The sequence below is a fragment of the Akebia trifoliata genome, chromosome 4 (genome assembly GCF_017979445.1).
Source record: "Akebia trifoliata isolate Shusen 1 chromosome 4, ASM1797944v1, whole genome shotgun sequence".
NCBI lineage: Eukaryota > Viridiplantae > Streptophyta > Magnoliopsida > Ranunculales > Lardizabalaceae > Akebia > Akebia trifoliata.
The window spans coordinates 41,549,748-41,572,796 of NC_141378.1; the positions used below are offsets into that span (position 1 = coordinate 41,549,748).

The 23,049-nt window shown below is 35.2% G+C and overlaps 1 protein-coding gene across 2 annotated transcripts in view; it reads right to left on the reverse strand.

Annotated features, from left to right (window-relative positions):
- Positions 1-1,948: 1,948 nt before the first annotated feature.
- The window catches only part of LOC147405024 (B3 domain-containing protein Os01g0723500-like), a 32,190-nt gene continuing 11,089 nt past the window's right edge, over positions 1,949-23,049 (reverse strand). The window contains exons 2-6 of one of the 2 annotated variants that reach the window (XM_086441148.1): positions 8,013-8,181; positions 5,963-6,102; positions 4,819-5,164; positions 2,571-2,641; positions 1,949-2,373 (exon numbers count right to left, since the gene is read on the reverse strand). In XM_086441148.1, coding sequence (XP_086297274.1) covers positions 2,098-2,373; positions 2,571-2,641; positions 4,819-5,164; positions 5,963-6,102; positions 8,013-8,181 — 1,002 coding nt within the window. In that variant the 3' untranslated portion in view covers positions 1,949-2,097. The remainder of the gene's footprint in view (positions 2,374-2,570; positions 2,642-4,818; positions 5,165-5,962; positions 6,103-8,012; positions 8,182-23,049) is intronic. The other variant, XM_086441149.1, reaches the window with a different exon arrangement.

Consider the following 23,049-nt stretch of genomic DNA (forward strand, 5'->3'; position numbering starts at 1 on the left):
AATTATATATTAAAATTTCAAAAATACTCCTCATCATAGAAATAGAAATTTTAGAATCATAAAAATTAACCTTACTATAATAATAAATTCATAAAAATACATCTCATCAAACATACATTAATTTGCATTTGAAAATTACAAATAGTACTTCTCGTTGATGTTATTGCAAAATATCCCTCATTGTGAGGGTATTTTTGTAACTTTATTTGCATATTATTGTACCAAGTATTGGAGGTATTATTTTTGCAATTTGAATAGCTTCTTTGATAATGGGTATTTGAATTTCCAATATTTGGGTTACCATACATTTTATAGGGAGTGTTTTTGTAATTTGAATACTTTTTTTTATTAGGTCAATTTAAATAAAAATGGTTTAAAAGTTTTATTTTAACAAGAATTTATTGAAAATTTTTGCAACCAATCACAAAAATGATTTTGCAAGAAATTTCTTAGTGATTACCAAGCAATAGTAAACTTTTTTGCCCAGCTTGGTACCATACAAATCATTTACAAATGCAAAAGTTTTGCACAACAAACGATTTGCAGTACTTTTTAGGCTGCAAACTATTTGTTGAAAGTTGTGAAGGGTTTAAGAGGTTCATACAAATAATTTGTGATGTAAAAAAATTTCAGAATGTAACCAAGCATATGTAACAAATCATTTACATCATACCAAGGATGGCCTTTATCACAAAACATTTGCAAATGTGAATGATCTTGTACTGTGCTACACGTGCAAATGGGCAAAAATCATAAAGGAGTCACTTCTTTGCCAAAAACATCATCTTCTCCATCATGGGGTCAGAGGCAGGGGCGGAGCCAGGATTTTGCCAATGTGGGCAGCTTAAGAGTGAATTTTTTTTTGTGGGGGCAAATAAGTCGTTTTTATAGACTCGGAAAATATTGTGGGGGCAAGTGCCCCCTTTGTAAATCCACCCCTAGTGGGAGGTTATAACTTTTTTTTTAGTTTTTCATGTAACTCATTTGAACGATTGACGGATCATGATTTTAACTTGTCCGATTCATCTTGGTATCATCCACCAACGAAACGGATTGACAAGTCTAAACGAGTTTTAAAACCACGTCTTAAATAAATGTGTTTCTCAAAAATCCGTTTATTTTGTCTCATTGTTGAATGTGACAACTTGAATCAATCGAAAGATTCATCTGACATGTCTTGATCTCATTCATGGACGAGATATCCGAACAAGTTTTAAAACCATGTGATGGAGTGCCACGTCAACAAGATAGTAAAATGAAACAGTTAAAAATTGTTAGTTTTGTGATTTTCCATTTTCAAAGTTTTGGATCCCGGCCTAGATGGGAGTTCTTAAAACAAAAAAGTCGTGCTGAAGTGACCTCTACAGGGGACACATGGGGGACACCTTGAAGTGGTGGTGTGCACATATCGGTAGATGCATTTTACATCTTAGAGAAAACACATCTATGAACATGCGTGCACCACCACGTCAAAATGTCCCCCGCTGAGGTCACTCTAGCATTAATATAAAAAAAAACAGTAATAGGCCAATGATCATTAGAAAACTGAGGTGTAATTTTGTTACAATGTGACTCATTTGTGGAGAGTGTTGCAGGGAGTTACAGCTACTGAGGATCTACTTGTTACTGCATATTATCTTTGAATCCTGGTTTTCTCACTCGATGTGTATGCGGCTGGCGTGGTAAGGGCACAGAACCATAGATCTTTTTTTTCGGGATACACAACAAAACGATCAACGGTTCTATACCCTTGCCACATCAGCCAAGTACAGACATAGTGAAAATTTTCGAGTGAGAAAATCATTAGTGATCATCTTTACATACATTACAATTTTAATGTAAACGAAAGATCAAAAGTAGCTTTCACAATATTACAGGAGCAATTTACTACTATTAATAAATTAAATGCATAGCAATTATAGTGTTAATGAAAGTTACTATATAGCATCTTAAATTCGTTTCTTCTGAGGTTTAATCACAAAATTGTTCATTTAAAATGAAGGTTCGCGCGCAGCATATCCAAACCATATCATACACCTATTCTTCCAAAATAAATCTAAAAAACTTTATACGAAAACAACATAGAGGATAAGCATCTTAAACTTGGGAGAAATTATCCTGAGTGAGTGTGAAGCGAAACTTCAATTTACCATTTCGCTTTGCTTTTGCTATCAATTCAAATCTACAAACGTCTCCTTGTACAAGGTTGTTTCCCATAGAAAACTCACGCCAACCAGTTCCAAATGTAACACGAGAAGCTTGACGTCGTTGCGGTATTTTCACAGGCCATATCCTTCCGTATTTATTTTCAAGGGATGCCATGCAACCTTTAAATTTAGTGAGGTGTTCTTTTACAAAATTTGAAGGAACATTCTGGAAAAAAAAAATTTATCATAATTGATAATGATGTTATTCGAGGAGTATCGAAGTCCCATTGTATGATATAAAAAAGAGTAGTGTTTTGAAGATCAAAAATGACATCACCATATATAACTGTTACGACTTTGTATTGTAGCATAAAAAAATTTATCATTTCTAGGTAGATCACAGGAAAGTTAAGTAATTCTCACCACGTAAGGACACTCGGCAAGGTTTTTCTTCCCAATAGTCACCATGAAATAGGGATTTACGGCACTAGGTCCTGTCTCTCATAAGCAAAAGAAAAAATAAATAAATAAAACCAAATAAAATAGTCAAAACTATAAAATACAACTTACCATCATTAATACTTGACAAAAAAAATTAACATCATTAATCATGAATTCCATTGGTGCATCAAAAAATCCATACATGGAATATCATGTCACCTTCATACATTATGAGACAACCATGTTCCCTACATGTAGATCATGATTATTGGCGAACCGACTCCAACTTTCCTTGAATCTATATCCTTCCACCTTCATGTATCATATTGTACTGACCCAATACAGATCCCAATTCTCTACTTTCAATTTTTTTTTTTATTTTTTATGAAACTATCTAGTATCAATTGAGGGAAAGAATTATGAAACTCTTCATAAAGATAAAGTAAGAGAGAGAGAGAGAGAGAGGGGGTATAGGAAACAAACATTGGAACGACCGTTTCCATATAAAAGTATACGTTGTAAAGGAATCTATACGTAAATGATCAGCAAGGGATTTCCTTTAGTAATATGATCCATCAAAGTGACAATACAATTGAACATGCTCATCCACCTACATTATAAACAATCGTTGTGCACATGGAATTATGTCCAAGAAAGCAAATACGCTTCTATTACGAAATGCAAAGTTATGATATTAGAACGATAGAGAGCGCAGAGCTACAACAAATATTTTTTTTAGTGCCACTCAAATTTAGTATCATACGAATCTATTATAAAAAAGCAAGACTATGGTACCAAAATGTATCACTTCTGTAAAATAAAGATGCACTACGATAAGATCTCTAGTGGGGTAGATGTCATCTTGAAAGAGCAATGCTACGATATAAGAACGATAGAGTAGCAAATACCATTACATTACTATTTCGAAGACAGCACTATTTAAGTATAACATCACGCTTCGATATTGAATTACATCATCGCACTTTGCTTATGAGGTGTGAAGGTTTGGTACTTGGTCACTATGAGGTGCAACATTTATTATCTGAAACACATACCAGATTGGTTCTCTATCGAAAAGAGAATAGATGAAGGGACTGGGCGTACATACCTAGTAGGAAACACACACCTGTCGGGATGAATGGATGTAGAAATGAAACAGCAAATGACTATCCTACAAAGTATTGCTAAAACAGCTTATTGATCTCCGATACAAAAATACTGAAGATGATAAAAATGGAGAAGAAGACAAAATATCTAGGTATAAAAGTGAAGAGAACAAGATGAATGGCCATGAGTGTCCAAACACCTCATTTTACCTTTATCCGATGAAGATGATGCCTTTCTAAAAAGAAACTACTTTAGATAGCTAACATTTAGGGTATATGTCAACAGATTTAGGTTACAAATACTAAAGTTGAGGATTTAAGGTAAAGTATTTAAATCTTTTTACATGCCAAACAGGTAAAATGCACATTTTGAATGGAAACAACACAAAATACGAATGTATGATGTTGAGGAGCCCAAAACACTAAAAACTCCCTCAAACACCAAATAACCTCCCAAGCAAGCAGTGCAATCCATCTTAGTCAAAAACTAGAGAGGATTATATCTTCATGTCCAAAACAATAGACACTGTAATCTAGGACTATCATATTACCACTCCAATATAATATAATTATGCACCACTTTTTCTTCTTTTCCTTTCTAATTTTTTCAAAGCTTTTTAAGAAGGAAAAACTAAAAACATACCACCAGAACAAGGACCCTCTACAATAGGGTACTTATGAGGTACCCCCCTAGATTTTGAAGGAAATTAGATATGACTATGTTTGGATGAAATACCCCTTGACCTTGGTCCTGAAAGAGAAACAACAATAAAATGCCCAAAACATCTTCATCTTCAAACAGGCCCTAGATTTTTCCCAAAAATCTGTTGTCTTTAACCTCTCTAAGAATGTTTTAACCTATTAAAACCTGTAGAAACTTTTCTTCAACCTCTTGGTAAAAATCCCTGATTTTTTTCTTCCTAAAAATCTCTTGTATTCAAAGTCCCTCAAAACCCTATATTGTTCTTGAGGTTTGAAAGTCGACAAAGGTAGAATCTTTTGGTTGAATCAAGCCAGTGTCGGTCACTTTCATTTTAGTACAAAATGATTTTATCTAGGTAACATAACACATAATTGAGATACCGGTTCATTATGTGTCCATTTCACCAAGTATATATGCATACCTGTACACAAGGAAGTGTCCATGATCCTCCAGCCCTTTCCCATGCTAGGTTCATGTGTTTCTTCCTTTAGCCTAATAGAGTTACGAGACATTTGACTACTAACTCGGAAAATATGAACCTTCATTTCAAGTTCATCGACAAGCTCGAACACACAATAATCTCCATTTTTTAGATTATTAGCATAGAAAAAGGAATCCCACCCTCCATCCAACAAGTGTTTTCCAGAATAAATATGAAAATTCACCATCCATATTTTCCCTTCTTGATTTAGTAGGGTCACTTCTGTCGATACACTTGGAAGATGTAACCTTGAAAAGGAAACCGGCACCATCTGCATAAGCAATATCTATCTGGTTATTAAAAGAGAAGTTACAATAACAGTTCATGGAAAGTAAAGAATTCATAGACATGGTAGGTCCACTCATGAAAATCACAAACACCATTGGTGGCACAGTCGTAGTCCTTCATAGTTTATATGGAACGGTTCAAAGAAACAAATTGCAGTTGAGCATATGAAACCCACCAATTTATTTATTTATTTTTAATAAGTAAACCTGTCAATTTATAACAGACCGGTAAATCACAAGCACCAATGGCAACACAATCGTAATCTGCTTCTATAGCATGGTTAATCTTCACTATGGTATTTCTTTTTATTTTTATGAGTAATCTTCACTATGGCTATGGTTCAGAGGTTTTGAACATGGAAAATTCTAGCATTTTTTTTTTCCCATTGACCGATTAAAGTTCCAGGTTTGGTACCCTGGAAAAAGAAAATTGGGGTAAGCTGACTTGAACCCACGACATCAAACTTGCATTGCAATATGTCAACTAATTTAATTATGGTTTCAAGCCTTACTTTGGGAAGTTTCTCTCCAAAAATAAGAAATGTAATGGGCTTGTTCTTTTAATTTATTATTTCCTTGCTTCCTTTTTCAGTCTTTTTTAAGAGCATTTTTTAATTCCTTCCACTGCAGTAGAACACAAAACAGAATGTCTACCATTGTACCTATATAGTGGTCTTGTTGATAGTTATTATAACACAAAAGGTTGTATCACAAGATCCATGTCATACGCTCACCCCAAAGACTCAACAAGCAATGATAGATAAACCAAAATACACAAGGTACACATAAAAACTCACCACATGAAATGGGGGTCCCACTTTAATTTGAACCTCAAAATAAGGAAAGGAGGAGGTAAAAGAGCATGCTGTTTCCTTTGCTTTCATTCCTCTGGTTTCCACAGTCCTACTTGGTTTTGGTATTAGAGATCCTCTTTTTCCTGCATCAGACAACCAATAATTACCAGAATTTTGTGGAAAAACGGAAGAGCAAGAAGTTACGTCTCCATCATGCTTAAGAAGGGGTTTCTAAATTTATAAGTGAGATAAAATGGAAATGTCCACATGGTGTCATCCAAAAGAACCATGGCCTTTAATATGACATTGTAGTCCTTCTAGTCATATTTGGTAACCTATAAACCAAATAATGGTATCCAATGTCTAGCACTCTTTTACAAAGGACAAGCACGAGCTATGAAATGCATTTTGACGAGAATATATCCACAAATGTATATAATACTCACATGCTTATATTTATTTTATTCATTGAGAAAAGAGAAGAAAAAAATGCATACAAACCAGGAAGTCAAGAAAATCAATCCTAAGAAACCCCAATAAAGAAAGAGGAGAAACAAGGGCAGAAGAAAAAATGCAAGGCAGGAGATAGGCTTCAAAAATATGATTCCTCATTGCCTTCACAATCCAACATAATCAAAAAGCCTTCAAAGAAAAAAACCTCTAAAATCGAAACAAATGCTTTAATTTATGATTGTTTGTTGGGCTGAGAGCTAAGAGGCTTTTCAGTTTCCCACTGTAGTTGTTTGTTCTCCATCCAGGTTTCTCCACCTCTTTCCATCATCTCCTCCTTTTTAATATAATTTACACTTAATCAACATAGTATTAAATTTGGACACATTTCCCTGGAATATACTGAAATATTTCCACTACCACAAGGCTCAACACGAAATTTAAAAGGCAGTTTCCTTTTTAATATATTTCTGTGGAAATTACCATTCATTTAGGAAAATATTTCAGTGAATAGTAAATTTCAATCAAATAATCAAATTTCAGGTATAAAAATCCAAGATTTTGGTGGAAATATTTTAGTAAACAATAATATTCAAAAAAATATGTATTCAAAAATAATATTTCTTATGAATTTTATTGTTTACCAAAATATTTCCACCACATAATATTAAGAAGAAATATTTTTTTTGAATACATATTTTAAAACATTGATAATGTTTAAATTATAAATTACTGGTAAATTACACATTATATTCATTCATTAGTAGTAATGAATTACGATAAATTACATATCAATATATAATCTTAGTTTGACGTATTTTACACACTTTAGCACGTTCATATAATCACAAATATAATTGTGATTGTTTAAGTATGTCAATATACCAACTTATTTTGATGCATTTTAATCACCTAAGCACATTTATGTTTCCTCACATATACAATCGTCCATGCTTTAATTAGTGTAAGTATGGTTAATAAGACATTGTTATTCTCATTTCCACAATGTTTGTAGCTTTCGGGTTCTTGAATACTTGCTCCAACTTATAGCGGAACATTATCATGTTCATTTATAGATTTCATATGATTGTTCATTGTAATTTTATGACTTTTGGGAGGGTTTTCATCTCTGATTTATCATTTCTTGATGTTTCAACGGAATTCTTTTTAATATTTCTACCTTTCCAAAGAACATTGTCTTAATTTATAAACTAATAGAAATATTTTTATTTTCAGGCTGATCAAAAACTTATATATGTTCTTCAACCTGTTCAATGAAAATTGGAAAGATCTTTTTAATGAGAAGAAATCAGATATCATATTGCCTAATGTGAACTGCAGTAAAAATTAACTCGGTTCCATATTCTAACCTTGCATTGACATTTCTGTTCAAGGATGCAGTCATTTTTACGCTTCTTCAAATGGTGAGACAGGTGGCTGGGTTCCAGAGGACTCTTCAATGGTCTCTGTCTCTTGTTTCCTTGGATGTTGGCGGGTTGAGAACATTTAACCTTAAAGGCATCCTCTCGCTCACATGCACTTTTATCAAAGATCTTTACTATGAAATGCATATAACCACAATGTTTGAAGACTAAAAATTCACCTTCTCTCAAGGAGTGAGCTCTTGAAAACTCTTCCCAACCATCTTGTAGATATATGTCATTCAGAGTTTTATTTAGTTTGACATGCCAATGATTACCACTTGGACCCTCTAGAATTGCTGTTTCAGATGATTCTTGTGAAATTTGCTTCAGAAAGGATGGTGGAATCCTCTACAAAATAGAAAAGTCTGACTTGTAGAACCATAAAAGTAATGAAAAATAAAAATAAAGGAGGGACAGAGAAGCGAGCTCTGATGAACCATTAGATTACCAGGTACTAGCAAATAAAAATGAACCTTTATTAAGCTATAGAAATCGGCAAGAAACACGAATCTGATATTGTCACTTACAATCTGGAATGTCAAGGCCCTTTCACAAGAAAACAGAACTCTGTATCACAAATTCAATAATGCAAACATGCATGGTTATAACATAGGATCAAAATCTGAGATTTAAATTATAGGAATGAACGCATGTTAATGCAGATACTTGAATTGAGAGAATTCTAACTTGATTAATTACAAAGTCCTAAATTGGCTTTAAAGGGATTACAAAGTCTAATAAGTGGAAAAGACGAAAAAGGACAAAAAACAAAATACTAAATAAAATAGAGTTATTCAACACTCTCCCTCAAATTGGTGAGTGGATATCGACAATGCCTAACTCAGACAAGATACCTTCAAAGGCGGTTTTGCTAACACTTTGGTAAGAATATCGGCAAGTTGTTAGGATGTAGGAACAAAGTGAGTACAAATCTGCCTAGAAACAATCTTCTTTCTAATGAAATGTCGATCAACTTCGATATGCTTCATTCTGTCATGCTGAACTGGGTTTGCTGCTATATTAATAGTTGATTTATTATCACAATATAGTGAAAATGAGACTATCATTGGGAGACACAAATCAACTAATAAGGTCTTGAGCTACAACAACTCACACTCCAAGGGCCATAGCTCTGTATTTTAACTCAGCACTTGATCGAGAAATCACATACTACTTCTTACTATACTAAGTTATCAAGTTGCCATTAATTTTAGTGCAATACCTAGAAGTGAATTGTCTATCAATCATTGAACTAGCATAATCTGCATTAGTCCATGCCTCAACGCGAAGATAACCATGATTACTAAACAAAATACCTCGACCAGGATATCCCTTAAGATATCTAAGAATACGATGGACAACAGTAAGATGAGATGTGTGAGGAGAGTGCATAAACTGACTTACAACACATACAACAAAGGCAATGTCAAGACGAATCATAGACAAGTGGATCAATTTTCCCACAAGACGTTGATACTAGCCAATATCCAGCAAACACTCCCCCTCAGAATCAACCAACTTGTGATTATGCTCAATAGGAGTATCGATGAGATGAGAAACAAGCTGACCGGAGTCACAGAGTAAATCAAGGACATATTTACACTGAGAGATAAAGATACTAAAATGGGACCGCGCAACCTCAATTCCCAAAAAATAACAAAGATGCCCAAGGTCCTTAATCTCAAATTGACGGCCTAAATAAAATTTTACTTCTACAATACCATCATAATCATCTCCAGTAAGAACAATATCATCCACATAAACAATTAGAACGACAATTTTTCCCTGGGAGTGAGGCGGGAAAATGGTATGATTAGCAAAACTCTGAGGAAAACCAAACTGATGCATAGACTTAATAAAGCGGCCAAACCATGCACGAGGAGACTGCTTCACTCCATAAAGAGAACGACAAAGACGACAGACATGTCCAGAAGAAGTAGCAGAAAGAAAACCAAAAGGTTGGACCATATAGACTTCTTCCTGAAGATCACCATTAAGAAATGCATTTTTGACATCTAACTGAAAAAAGGGCCACCCTCTGGTAGCAGCAACAGAAAAAAGAACTCGAATGGTGGTCATATTGGCAATAGGAGCAAATGACTCGTAGTAATCAATCCCACAAGGTTGAGCATATCCTTTGGCCACTAAACGAGCCTTATAATGAGCAATATAAACATCAGGGTTATGCTTAATGACGAACACCCATCGGCATCCCACAGCCTTCTTCCTAAGCGAAAGATGAACTAATTCCCAAGTCTAAATTTTTTTAAGAGCATTCAATTCATCAAGCATAACTGCTTGCCACTCAGGATGGGCAATAACATCTGCAACAGTATTAAGAAGAAAAACAACAAAAATAGAAGCAGGAAAACTCCAATAGGAGGGTGAGAGAATGAAATCAGATACATAATTAGAAATGGGATAAGTATAAGTGTGTTTACCCTTGCAAGTGAAGATAGGATGATCATCACAAGGAACAGTAGGAGGCGGAGCTGAAGGCGAGGAAGCAAGCTGGTCTGGTATAAAAGTGATGGTACTATTGTGTAGTTGTCGAGAGTATTGCAATTGAGAAAGTGAAGAATTGACAGAAGAAGGAAAAGGAGAAGGAGGAACAGACATGGGAAGAGAAAATAACAAGGGAAAAGGGTCATCATCAGGAGAATCTAAAGGAAACGATTTAAACTGAATGCCAACTGACCCAATGTAATTTGAGGTATGCTCAAAGAACGAAACATCCCGAGAAATAAAACACCTTCGAGAGAGAGGATGATAACAACGGTATCCTTTCTGGGTAAAGGAATAATTAAAAAAATACATTTTATAGCCTTAGGGTCAAGTTTAGTGCGAGTGTGGTCAAGAATTTTAACAAAACAAATACACACGTATAAAAGGGAAACAATGGACGATCTGGATGGAACTTAAAAAAGGGAGTGGCAAACTGAATAATTCGGGAGGCGGTCTGATTAATAAGGTAAACCGTAGTAAGAACTATATCAACCCAATAGAATTGTGGTATGTTTATGCCAATACAGAGGGCACAAGCTAACTCTAGAATATGACGATTTTTCCTTTCTGATCGACCATTCTGCTTAGTGGTCTTAACATTAGACATTTGATGCTCAATGCTAGACTCTAAACAAATCTTCAATACCTCACTGTAAGTGTATTCGGTACTATGATTAGAACGGAAAGTCTTGACTGTGCGACCAAATTGGGTATGAGCCATAACAAGAAATTGTTTGAATATCTCATATACTTTACTCTTATGTTTCATAAGATAAACCCAAGTAGTACAACTGTGCTCATCGATGAACAAGACAAAATAGCTAAAACCAAGAGTGGATGTGATAGGGGAAGGACCCCACACATCAGAGTGAATTAGGTCAAACAGAGCAAGTGCAGTAGTATTCATACTAATAGGATAATTAGAATGAACATCTTTAGCTAATTGACAAGTTTCACAAAAAAATCAAACAAATTGATATTATTAAATAAAGTAGGGAACATGTGTTTCAAATATTCAAAGGAAATATGACCTAAGCGTAGATGCCAACGCATTACAAGTACCTTATTAGACTGACTACTACTACTAAGCTGAGAAACAAAATGAGTGCTAGGTAAAACAAACGTGTCTAAGAGATACAAGCCATTCATTTCACATCCATTGCCAATTGTCCTCTTCGACTCCAGATCCTAAAAGGCACAATGAGGGATAAAAGATTACACTGCAATTCAAATGTTTAGTAATGCTACTAACAGAAATAAGATTAGTAGTAAGTTAAGGAACATGCAATGTATTATTTAAGGATAAAGAAGGTATAACAGAAAAATGACTTTGACCAGCAATAGAAGATAAAGAACCATCAGTAAGGCGAACCTTGCATTGACCAGAGCAAACACTATAAGTTTTGAACAGAGAGAACATACCGATCATTGTTATCTGAGGCACCAGAATCAATGATCCAAGATGAGGAAGTGGTAGAAACACTGTGAGCAGATACAAAGGTACCTGAGTGAGCAAAAGTAAAAACCGACTGAGATAAAGTTTCCCTCTAATTGAAGAATTTCCTGAACTTGTCAAGTTCAGCCTAAGACATAGAAATCGACTCCGAGAAAGAGGTAGTTGAAGGGAGTGCTTGATCAGTAGTCGAAGGGAGTGCTTGATCAGTAGTCGACTGAGAGACAAAATGAGCTGAAGGTCAGTCAGATAGTTGGCGTTGCTGATTAAGACAACCATGAAGCGCATAACAACGAGCTTTCACGTGACCCAATTTTCCACAATAATCACACTTATGTCGTTGACGTGTAGGCAGATATTTGCTGGAAGACTATGGAGAAGGTATGCTAACAAGCATAGTAGAGTGGTCTCCTGAAGAGTAGGGTAGGACAATATACGAAGACTCTCATCAGCTAAAACATAAGAATATACAATCTATAGGAACGAAAAGGGATTCATACCCAATAAGTGAACTTTCGCATACTCAAACTCATCTCAGAGCCCAATAGAAACTGAAAAAATCGATTCTTATCCAGAATCGACACATATAATGCCTCATTAAAAAAGTCCTTCCAAGTAGAGGATGAGGAATAAAAGGTCAACTCTTCCTATCGAGCATGTAGCTATGATATATAGGTGGTGACTGAAGAGTCACCTTGCGAAAAACGAGAAATCTCACGGTCTATGTTAAAAATCTGGACATTATTTTAACGTTGAAAGTAAATACTCTTTGCAGAATCCTATATTTGTTTTGCGGTCTTGGAGAACATAAAACTAGCAGCAACGTGTAGTTGCATAAATGTAACCAGCCAAGAACGGACCATAGACTCATTAACAAACCATTGAGGATAAGTAGTATCAATCAATGCAGGTGGTGTGTCCATCCCAGTGAGATAACCGATCTTTTTTTTTTCAACAATAAACATTTCAACTAATCAGGCCCAAAGAAGGTAATTAGGACCATCTAATTTTAAGGTGGTAATTTGGATGCTTGAAAATTCGATCGAATGAGAAGGAAGACCTCCCGATCCATCACTACTACTGATGATCAAGAAAGAAGACATCTCGAAGGCCATTAAAAAATTTATGTGCTTTGGTTTGAAGGGAGTTCAAATAAGAAACTAATCGCAACACCCTAAGGGTGGTAATACACGATCGTAAGAGGCGTGGAAGGTGATCAAACACTATTGAAGGTGACCCAAACAACTATCAACTCAATTGTAGGGCACCAAGAAACAATCATGCGACTATTGTAATCCTCAAATAGCAAGGCTGCCATGATCACAGCCTCCAAGCAGTAGGTTTGTTGTTGTCACAACCCTCAAACAGCAAGTTGTTGTGATCCCTCCAAAACAACAGGTTTGCTGTTGTCGCAACACTCAAACAGCAAGTTGCTGTGATCGCAACCTCCAAAACAGCAGGTTTCTTGTTGTCGCACCCCTCAAACAACAAAACAGTGGGTCTGTAGTGATCGCAGCTTCCAAACAATGGGTCTACAGTGATCACAGCCTCCAAACAGTGGTTATGCAGTGATCACAGCCCACAAATAACAGATTTGCTATGATCTCAACCTCCAAACAGTGAGCATGCGATGATTGCAGCCCTTTAGGAGGTTTACAAGACCCTATCGCATGGTGCGATTAGGGTGTGGAGCACACAAAAAAATATAAGGTAAGAGTTTTTAGAGTTGTAACAAGGTTGGGTGTTGGGGGGTGATGGAGGTAAAAAGGGTTGGGGGGCGATGGATGTAGGCTCTGATACCAACTTGAATTGAAAGAATTCTAACTTGATTAATTACAAAACCCTAATTAGTCTTTAAAGGGATTACAAAGTCTAAAAGTGAAAAAGATGAAAAGGACAAAAAACACAAAATACTAAATAAAATAGAGTTATTCAACACAAATAAAGTAGAAGTCAGATCCAAAAGAAATATACACCACTTTTTGACAGGCTTTGAATAAGCAATGCAAGCTATAGACTCATCCACAACAAAAAATGGGGGAATTATGTGGTAAAGCTTATACCCTCATGTCCCTTTCGAAGAATCGATATATCCTTTGCAGCAAGAAAAATACAATGAGATTGTTTTTCGTTGCTATATACATGATTTTTAGGGAAGAATGATACACGGATTCAAAATTACTTTACTGTCAAGACTCCTCAATACGGAAATGAGGAATTCTATGAAGAATAATGATTTTCTGACACCCCCTCTAACACACGCCCCCATACGTCCCCTGAGGTGGCATGTGCTAGAACTATAGATATTTTCCTCAAGATACACAAGTGCACATATACAATTGTGTACCCCAAGAAAAAAATATATAGTTCTAGCCCATGCCACCTCAAGGGGCATATAGGGGAGTGTGTTAGAGGGGGCGTCAGAAAATTACGACTCTTCTATGAAATAGAAGGTTTCACTTGCACTCATCTCCTCAGCACAAAGGTTGAGCCCTTTCTCCCAAGTCTACAACCATGGATGTTAAGGTGTTTCACACCTCTACGAAATTTTTTGTTGCAAATAATATCTGACATATTGCGCCCAAGATATAATTGCCCAACCTCTACAATTTTCCATTTTTTTGTGTGCAGGCAAACATAATTTATTAGAAGAAGAAAGAATATACAATTTCCCATTTTTCTTACGCTGAGTAGAACAAGCTAAACCCTACACGCCTTCTTTGCCTAATGAAATCAATACAGTAGTTGAAATGATAGAGAGCTAACGAAAATGCAAAGTTAAAACATTGTGGCTTCGATTAAGAAGCCCAAAGCCTATAAATTCTAAAACACCATACAACAACAAAAAAATCAAGATATATTGTACTATATCACAAAGTAGCAAAAGTAGCTAAATAGGCCTCACCAATTGAAGTGAAAGCATGAAAATAGATTGTGAAAGGAAGAGGTTGTAGAAATAATGCAATACAATTTCCTATTTTGTGCAACACATACGATAAGTATCGCCACGCTATTTATACAATAGTTATCTACTAAGTGTTCATTTTACTGGGCACGTGCACAAGACCTGATTAAATTTGAGCCACCCAACCATTGTTCTCCACCAAAAGTTATGCTTTTCAAAATGATAATGACCAACAGAAATCTTATGGTCTCAACAAAGATCTTATGGTCCAAAAAGAAGAATTGTAAAAAGAGAATTGTCAAGTCTCATAATGAAAGCTTGACAAATATTTATACCAACCAATGTGTAAATAGAAATAATCAAAAACTAGGAAACTACATTATTTCCAATAATATATCAACTAAGCCCAGCTTGACAAGATGAGAGTTAGTAATGGAAAGAACAACAGACTCGTAAACATGTCGACAAACTGATTTGAAAAAGATACAAATATTGTCTGAAGAGCACCAGATTGAACTTTCTCCCTGAGAAAGTGAACATCAACCTCTATATGTTTGGTTCTCTTGTGAAGAATAGAGTCAGAAGCAAGCACGATAGCAAACTTGTTGTCGCAAAACAATATGGAAGAACCAACTCCAGGTAATCCTAACTCCGTCAGCAAAGATCAAAATCAAATAAGCTCACATTTGCCAAGGGTCATAACACGATACTCAGCTTCAGCAGAAAAACAGAAAACCACTTTGTTTCTTACTTTTTCATGAGATCAGGTTATCACCATCAAAAGTACAAAAACCAAAGATAGATCTCCTATCTATCATAAAACCAACATAATCAATGTCAATAAAGCAAGATAAATGAGGTTGAGCAGTGGACAAGTAGAATAACCCAAGACCAAGACTCGACTTCAAGTAGCGAAGAATAAGATAAACGACGTCAAGACGAGAAGTGCACAGAGCATGCTTGAATTGACTGACCACATTAACCGCAAAAATCAAATCTGGTTTAGTGTTAGTTAGATAAATCAAATAGCCTACGAGTCTCTGATAAAAAGAAAAATCATATAATAGATCACCAGTTTGGCATGAAAATGATGATTCTAATTCATAGGGAGAAGAAGTAGGACGAGAACCAAGCATACCAATTTCCTAAAGAAGATCCAATGTGTATTTTCGCTGAGATAGCGAATACCACGGCGAGAGTGAACCACTTCTATCCCAAAAAGTACTTGAGGGGACCCAAGTCCTTAACCTCAAAAACACGACCCAATATCATCTTTACCCTATCAACCCATTGGGCATCATCTTTAGTCAGGATAATATCATCCACATAAATCAGAACAATGACGCAACGGCCATTCAATCCTCGACAAATAAAGAAGGTATGATTTGAGTGGCATCTGGAAAACTTCATAGATAAAATAACCTTACAAAAATGTTAAAACCAGGCTTGTTAAGACTGTTTCAAGCCATATAGAGATTTGATAAGGCAACATACATTCACAGAATACTCCCCCTGAAGACAAATCCAGGAGGGGGGTGGTCTATATAGATAACCTCAATCAGATCACCATTCAGAGAAGCATTCTTCACATCGAGTTGGTGAAGAAGCCATGAGTGCTATGCAGTTGGAGAAATAAGGAGGTGAACAGTGGAAAGTTTAGCTACATGGGCAGATGTAGCGCCAAAATCCTTTCCAAGAGTCTGCATAAATCCCTTAGCAACTAGGCATGCTTTGTTTTGATCAATGGTGTCATCCGACAGATAATTGACAATGCAAACCCATTTACAACCAGTTGTCTACTCCTAGAGGGAAGGGGAACAAACTCCCAAATGTGATTCTTCTGCAAAGTATCCATCTCAGCAGTCATGGCTCCAGTCCAATGAAGATCTTGCAAAGCCTCTTATACATATTGATGAACTCGAATAGAAGTAGTGGTAGCAAGATAAGTCTGATAAGGAAAGAATCCTTAATAAGAAACAAATTAGACACTAGGATGATCAGCAACACACCCTCACTTACCTTTGTGAAGTACAATAGGTAAGTAAGAGCAGGGGTAGAAAGGAATATACTTGAGTCCAAGGAGGAGGTTGGCAAGGTTGGAAAGGGACGAGGGTAACGGGAATAAACCTGAAGCGTTGGCAAAAATGGAGAGAAGACTGGAGAAGGTAGCACTATAGGAAAAGGATCCTATAAAAGAAAAGAGCTCGACAAAGACGATGTGGCACAAAAGTAAAGAACATTTTCAAAAAAGTAACATCCATAAAGTGTATAACACGATGAGAAACAAGATCATAATACCCCTTGGACATAAATGAGTAGCCCAAGAAAACACTGAATAGCTTTGTTATCTAATTTCGTGCATTGAGGGGTGCGGTCTGAATAAAGCAAGTGCAACCAAACACTCTAGGTGTAATCGGAAAAAGGGTGCTATCAGGGCGAAGAGCATGAAAAGGCACATGTTCCCCTGAAGGTGTAACTTGGAGCATAGTTAACAAGAAAAGCCTCAGTGAGGACTGTCATGCTCCAATATAACTTAAGAACATGCATTCCTCGAAAAAGGCAATAGACAATGTTCATAAGATGGCGGTTCTTGCATTCCGCCACCACATTCTACTCAAGAGTATAGGGACAAGTCAACTGGTAGAGCATACTATGCTCATAAAGGTGAGAACGAATCTCATAAAAAATATACTCACCTCTATTATCAGACTGAAGGACTTTAACAATGATGTTATACTGAATCTGAATCATTTTTAAAAAGTTAACAAAAATAGGAAGCACTTCAGACCGAGATCAGATCAAATAGACCCAAGTACAACGAGAATAGTTATCTATAAATGTAACATAATACTGATGACCAGTAAAAGCAATAACAAGGGAAGGCCCCCATACATCAAAATGAACTAAATCAAACATAGTATTAAACCGATGCATGCGAAGGATATATGAAGTATGTGTAGATTTGGAAAGCTCACACACAAGGCAGTGAAATTTATGCTCACTACAAGAATTTTTTAAAACAAGAAATAAAGAACATAAGTGTTGAAAATTAACATGTCCTAAGCGAGCATTGCACAAATCTAAAGACATAGAAGAAAAAGTAAGACTCTTAGAGGAGGGTAGCATAGAGGTTGAAGCAGCAATATGCGGAGATCCAAACAGGTATAACCCATCCCTCTAATACCCCTTGCCAAAAATCCTCCTCAAAATTGAGTCTTGTAAAGTACAGTCAGTAAGAAAAAAGGTCATTAAGTAATTTAGAGATTTGGTAATACTACTCATAGACAAAAGATTAAGAAATAAGAGAGGAACATGGACCATAGAGTTAAGAGAAATACTAGATGATAACGGGATGGTACCCTTGTGTATAAGTGTAAAAAACCCATCAACAAGGTAAATTTTCCTATAAGTATCAGGAATAATAGATGAAGTAAAATGGCTAGACTTACCAATCATGTGATCAGAGGCACCAGAATCAATAACCTATGTCAGGGGAGCTGGGCCAGAATGTATGACATGAAATGCAGAAGTATACCTAGAGGCATGGTAACTAAGACCACAATAGAAGATGAACGAGTATAAGCATGGATCTAAGTACAAACAATAGTGACAATCTGGGTTTGAAGCTGTTGTAAATCAACAGTGTCAGGAGAGACAGTGGTGGGAACAAGTGAGGAATCCACAGTGGCAGCATGGAGAGCAAAATGCCCTAACAAAGGAGTGGCGATAGAGTTCAACAAATGAAAATAAAGCGAAAAGCATCGAATCTTCTCATGGCCCGTTTTCCCATAATGATTGCAAATAAGACTACTCTTTCAACCATGACTACAACCCCCTCGGCCACGACAAGTATTAACAGTACCCAAAAATCATCCAAATTTACCTCAACAAACTGAGACCAAAACTAATGAGATGTCATAACTCTAAACAATAATAATCAAATGTAGAAGGATTACAATTTTAGGGAAAAATCGTGCAGGATTAAATCGACATACACTTAGGGTGCGAGAACCAAAAAATTATTAGAAATCTGGAGATAAGGAAGAAGTTGAGGCAAGAAACTTGAATTCACACCAGCCTCAAAAACAAAAAGAATAGTGGAAGTCTTCCTCAAAGTCAAAAAGAAAAATCACATAGCTGAAGATTTGGCTTGAAAGGAGGCCTCTTGCCAACCTAAATCCAATGTGCGATCATCAGAGGGGCTGAAAACAACACTATTAATCATTAGCCCTATCGCAAATCAATAAAACAATAGCCAAGAGACACACTATCGCAACAGCAAAAAAACAGCCAACAATAGTCATACCCTGTTGTCGAAGCCTGCAACACAAGGAAGCCCTATCTCAAGACAAAAACAAGGTCGTAGGGCAGAAAAACAACATAGAAAACACTAAAATAGGGCAAAACTAGATTCACACAGGCTTTCACACATCCTAGGGTTGTTGCACAGACCCAAAACACAAAAAATAACAGCAACAAAGTCTTAAGGCTACACCCAGACCCAAAAACAACAAACGCAGTCCTAATTAGCCCAACCAATAGTCCAACAGTCATATTGCACTCCCTAGGATGTCCCACAAAATTCTAGTTGCAACTAAGCAAACCAGTCTTTTGTTATTGAACCATCATCTTTTATTTCATCACGTGATTAGGGTATCTAAAACCAAAAAGAAAAAAAAATATAATCCCTGAAAGGGAGACTCTCTAACAAAGATGTTGCTAGGTTAGTTTGATCTCAAGGTCTAAAAGATAAATGGGAGAAAAGAGAGGAGAAGAAAAGAAAGAAGCTTCAAAATCCCACAACCGAAGTGGAAGAACCCAAGGAGTGGTCGATGGGTCCTCTAAGGCCCTGATACCAAGAATAATTGTAAAAAGAGAATTATCAACTCACATAATGAGATCTTGGCGGATATTTATATTAACCAATGTGTGAATGAACATAAATGCCCTTACATAGAAATAATAGAAAACTAGAAAACTACATTATTTCCAATATAAAATACAATAGTAATAAAAAACAATAAACATGAGAGGGAAAGCCATTATTACTCCCTACAAATGCACAGAGTACGCAAAACAAAAGGGTAAAACAAATAGAAGGATTCAAAATAATATAACAAAACTAATTATGTTATAGCACTTACAACAATGTATAATACATACACAAGTGATTGTGTGTATGCATGCATACCAATTAAATTAATACAAAGAAATTGTTGAAATAAAGTAGATGAAAAGGGAGAAAAAGATTTTTTTGAGGCACGTGGTAATCTAAGTTGTCTTATAGACAACAGACGCCTCTACTGTGGTTGAAATCGAAGATGCAAATGGGTTGTTGGTGAATTTGTCTGCAAGATACAAAAAAATCCAGTTTTGCCAAAATTGTATCTTTCCTCAAGATATGCACTATCTTTGAGAAAATCTATCACACAGAATTTCGGATACACGAATACATTTTTTTGTAGAAAAACAGAAAAGAGTTTAATTACGAAAAAAGTTAAAAAGAGATTAAATTTTTTGATTAGTTTTCTTCACAAAATTGATCTCTACATGTAGATAACAATCTCAATGGTCACATCCATTCAAAAATGGACAAAAAACTAAATAGGTACGAAACCCATTGGAAGGTGTTCTTTGGGAGGCACCTTTTACACCGAAATCCAATGGTTCCTTTTGGAACCACTAGGCACCTATTCGGATCCAAGAACCCATTGGGCACCCCCGGGTCCATTAGGAACCCTTTGGGCCAGTTTGGAGCCTATCCAAAGTTCGAGGGCCACCATTTTTTTTTATCTCTCTCTCTCTCTCTCTCTCTCTCTCTTTTCTTTCTTTTATATTATATGTATATATAACCAAAAATTATTAATTTTTTCATTTAGCTAAAAAGTCATTAGCAGCTCTTAAGGAGTCTTTAGAATGAAGAAAGAAATCTTATTTATAGGTTTCAAAAATCCCTCCAAAAGTTTTATACAGCAATGTGGGATTCACAAAATATTTGAAAATAGAGCTAAAACCATTTTTTTTTTCACATACATCAATCCATGTGAAAAGATGTCAACCAGTAGGATTGCCCCAAATAAAAAACAGTTACTTTTTCACTTTAAAGTACTTTTCAATTGACTATTTAAAGTTAATAAAATTAATTTTATTTGAATCAACACTAAATAAATATGAAGTATATTTATTTCTTAACAATCCCCTACTTGATTCAAAAAATAATTAATTAATAGAGGCAAACTTCATGTGCGTCAGAATGATCATAATAAGTATCACCATAGGCACCTAATGATTTGAACCTATGACTTGTATATATAATTCAAAGTTTATAAGGTATTCAAGTAGCTTATAGCCTTGAACTTAAATCCTTTTTAATAAATCGGAATTATATACACATTTATTATAATCTAACTAATTAGTGACAAAAGGCTAGTGTTTTACGGCCATACGCTTAAATTTGGATTTTCATGAGTATTTCATAGAGAGGACTGTTTCTCTGTTTAAAGCAGCTAAACTTTTATACTCATATAAGTGAATCCGTCATAAGTGCTCTTGTAACTTCTTAACACCCCAACTTAAGATAGCCTACAAATTCATTAAGAGTTAAACTCATCATCTTCTCATTACAAGAAATGTGCACTAAATAACATCATAGGGATAAGCAATATGTAACATACTTTGTGCACTTTCAAAGATAGTAAAATAGTTTCTTACCTCTTTGAACTTAGAAACTGGCATCTCTAAATCTACTAAGTTAAGGTTCTACTACTTTATCTTCATGGATATCGATCTTAAGCCCATCCCCCTCAATGTTATCAAAACTACCTCTCTAGTTAGTGCTTTTGTTAGCGAATCTGCAAGTATTTCTGAAGTTGGTACGAACTCGAGCACGATTACTCCATTTGTCGAACAATATTATATCTAAAGCCTATATGCCTTGATTTACCCTTAAATTTTTTGTTACCTGAAATAGCCAACATAGCTTTATTATCACAGTAGATAATAATTGCATAATCACAAAGTTGGTACGAACTCAAGCACGATTACTCCATTTGTCGAATAATGTTATATCTAAAACCTATATGCCTTGACATACCCTTATATTTTCTACTACTTGAAATAGTCGACATAGCTTTATTATCACAGTAAATAGTAATTGCATAATCACGAACAAGAGTCAATGGAATCAATCTAATAAAACTTGAAAGCCATTCTGTTTCTTTTACTGCAACTAATAATGCTATGTATTCTGACTAGATACTTGATGTAAAAAATACAAGTTTGCTTCTTTGACCCCTCATGATATCGATCCTCCTGCTAAAGTATAAATCCAACCACTTGTGGACTTTGAATCATGAGAATCAGAGTTCCATGTAGCATTTGAGAACCATTCTACAAATTTTGATTTTTCACTATATTGTAAACAATAATTCACAGTTTCTTGTAAATATTTTAAACCCTTCTAATGGCTTCCCAACGTTTAGGTCCTAGATTAAGAGTAAACCTACTCAATACCCCCACTATAAAAGCTATATTGGGTCCTGTACATTGCATTAAATACCTAAAGCTACCAATTATTTTTAAAATATTCTAATTGGGATTCTGCTTTACCAGAATTCTTAATTAATTTCTTACTAGGATCACAAGGAGTAAAAGAAGGTGAGCAATCAAACATACAATATGTTCCCAATATTTTTTCAACATAATGCGCTTGAGATAAAGTAATAGTTTTATCTTCTTTTATGATATTTATTCCAAAAATAGAATCTGCATCTCCCATATCTTTCATGTCAAAAGATGATTTATGATAATTTTTAATTTTTACAATTATATCAATATTTGTACAAAAAATTAACATATAATGACACAATCACACAACTTTGATTTATCACCTTACTATAAATACATCTATCACTCTTATTTAATTTAAAACCAAATTATTTTATTTTCTTATCAAATTTATCATGCCACTGTTTTCGTGATTGTTTAAAAGACCATATAAAGATTTATTTAATTTACAAACCAAATGATTCTTACTCGGTTCTATATAACCTCCTAGTTGTTCTAAGTAAATTTCATCATCTAAGTCACCATTTAAAAAGGCAGTTTTTACATCCATTTGATGTATATACAAATTACGAACAGATGCTAATGGTAAAAGAACTCTAATAGAGGTCAATCAAGCAAAACAGGTAAGAATATATCAGAATAATCTATTCCTTCTTTTGGCCTGAACTCTTTGGCTACGAATCTTGCCTTATATCTATACTACCATCTGGTTTTAGTTTCTTTTTGAAAACCCACTTATGTCCTAAGGCCTTACAACCTGGAACTAAGATACTAAATGCCAAGTTCT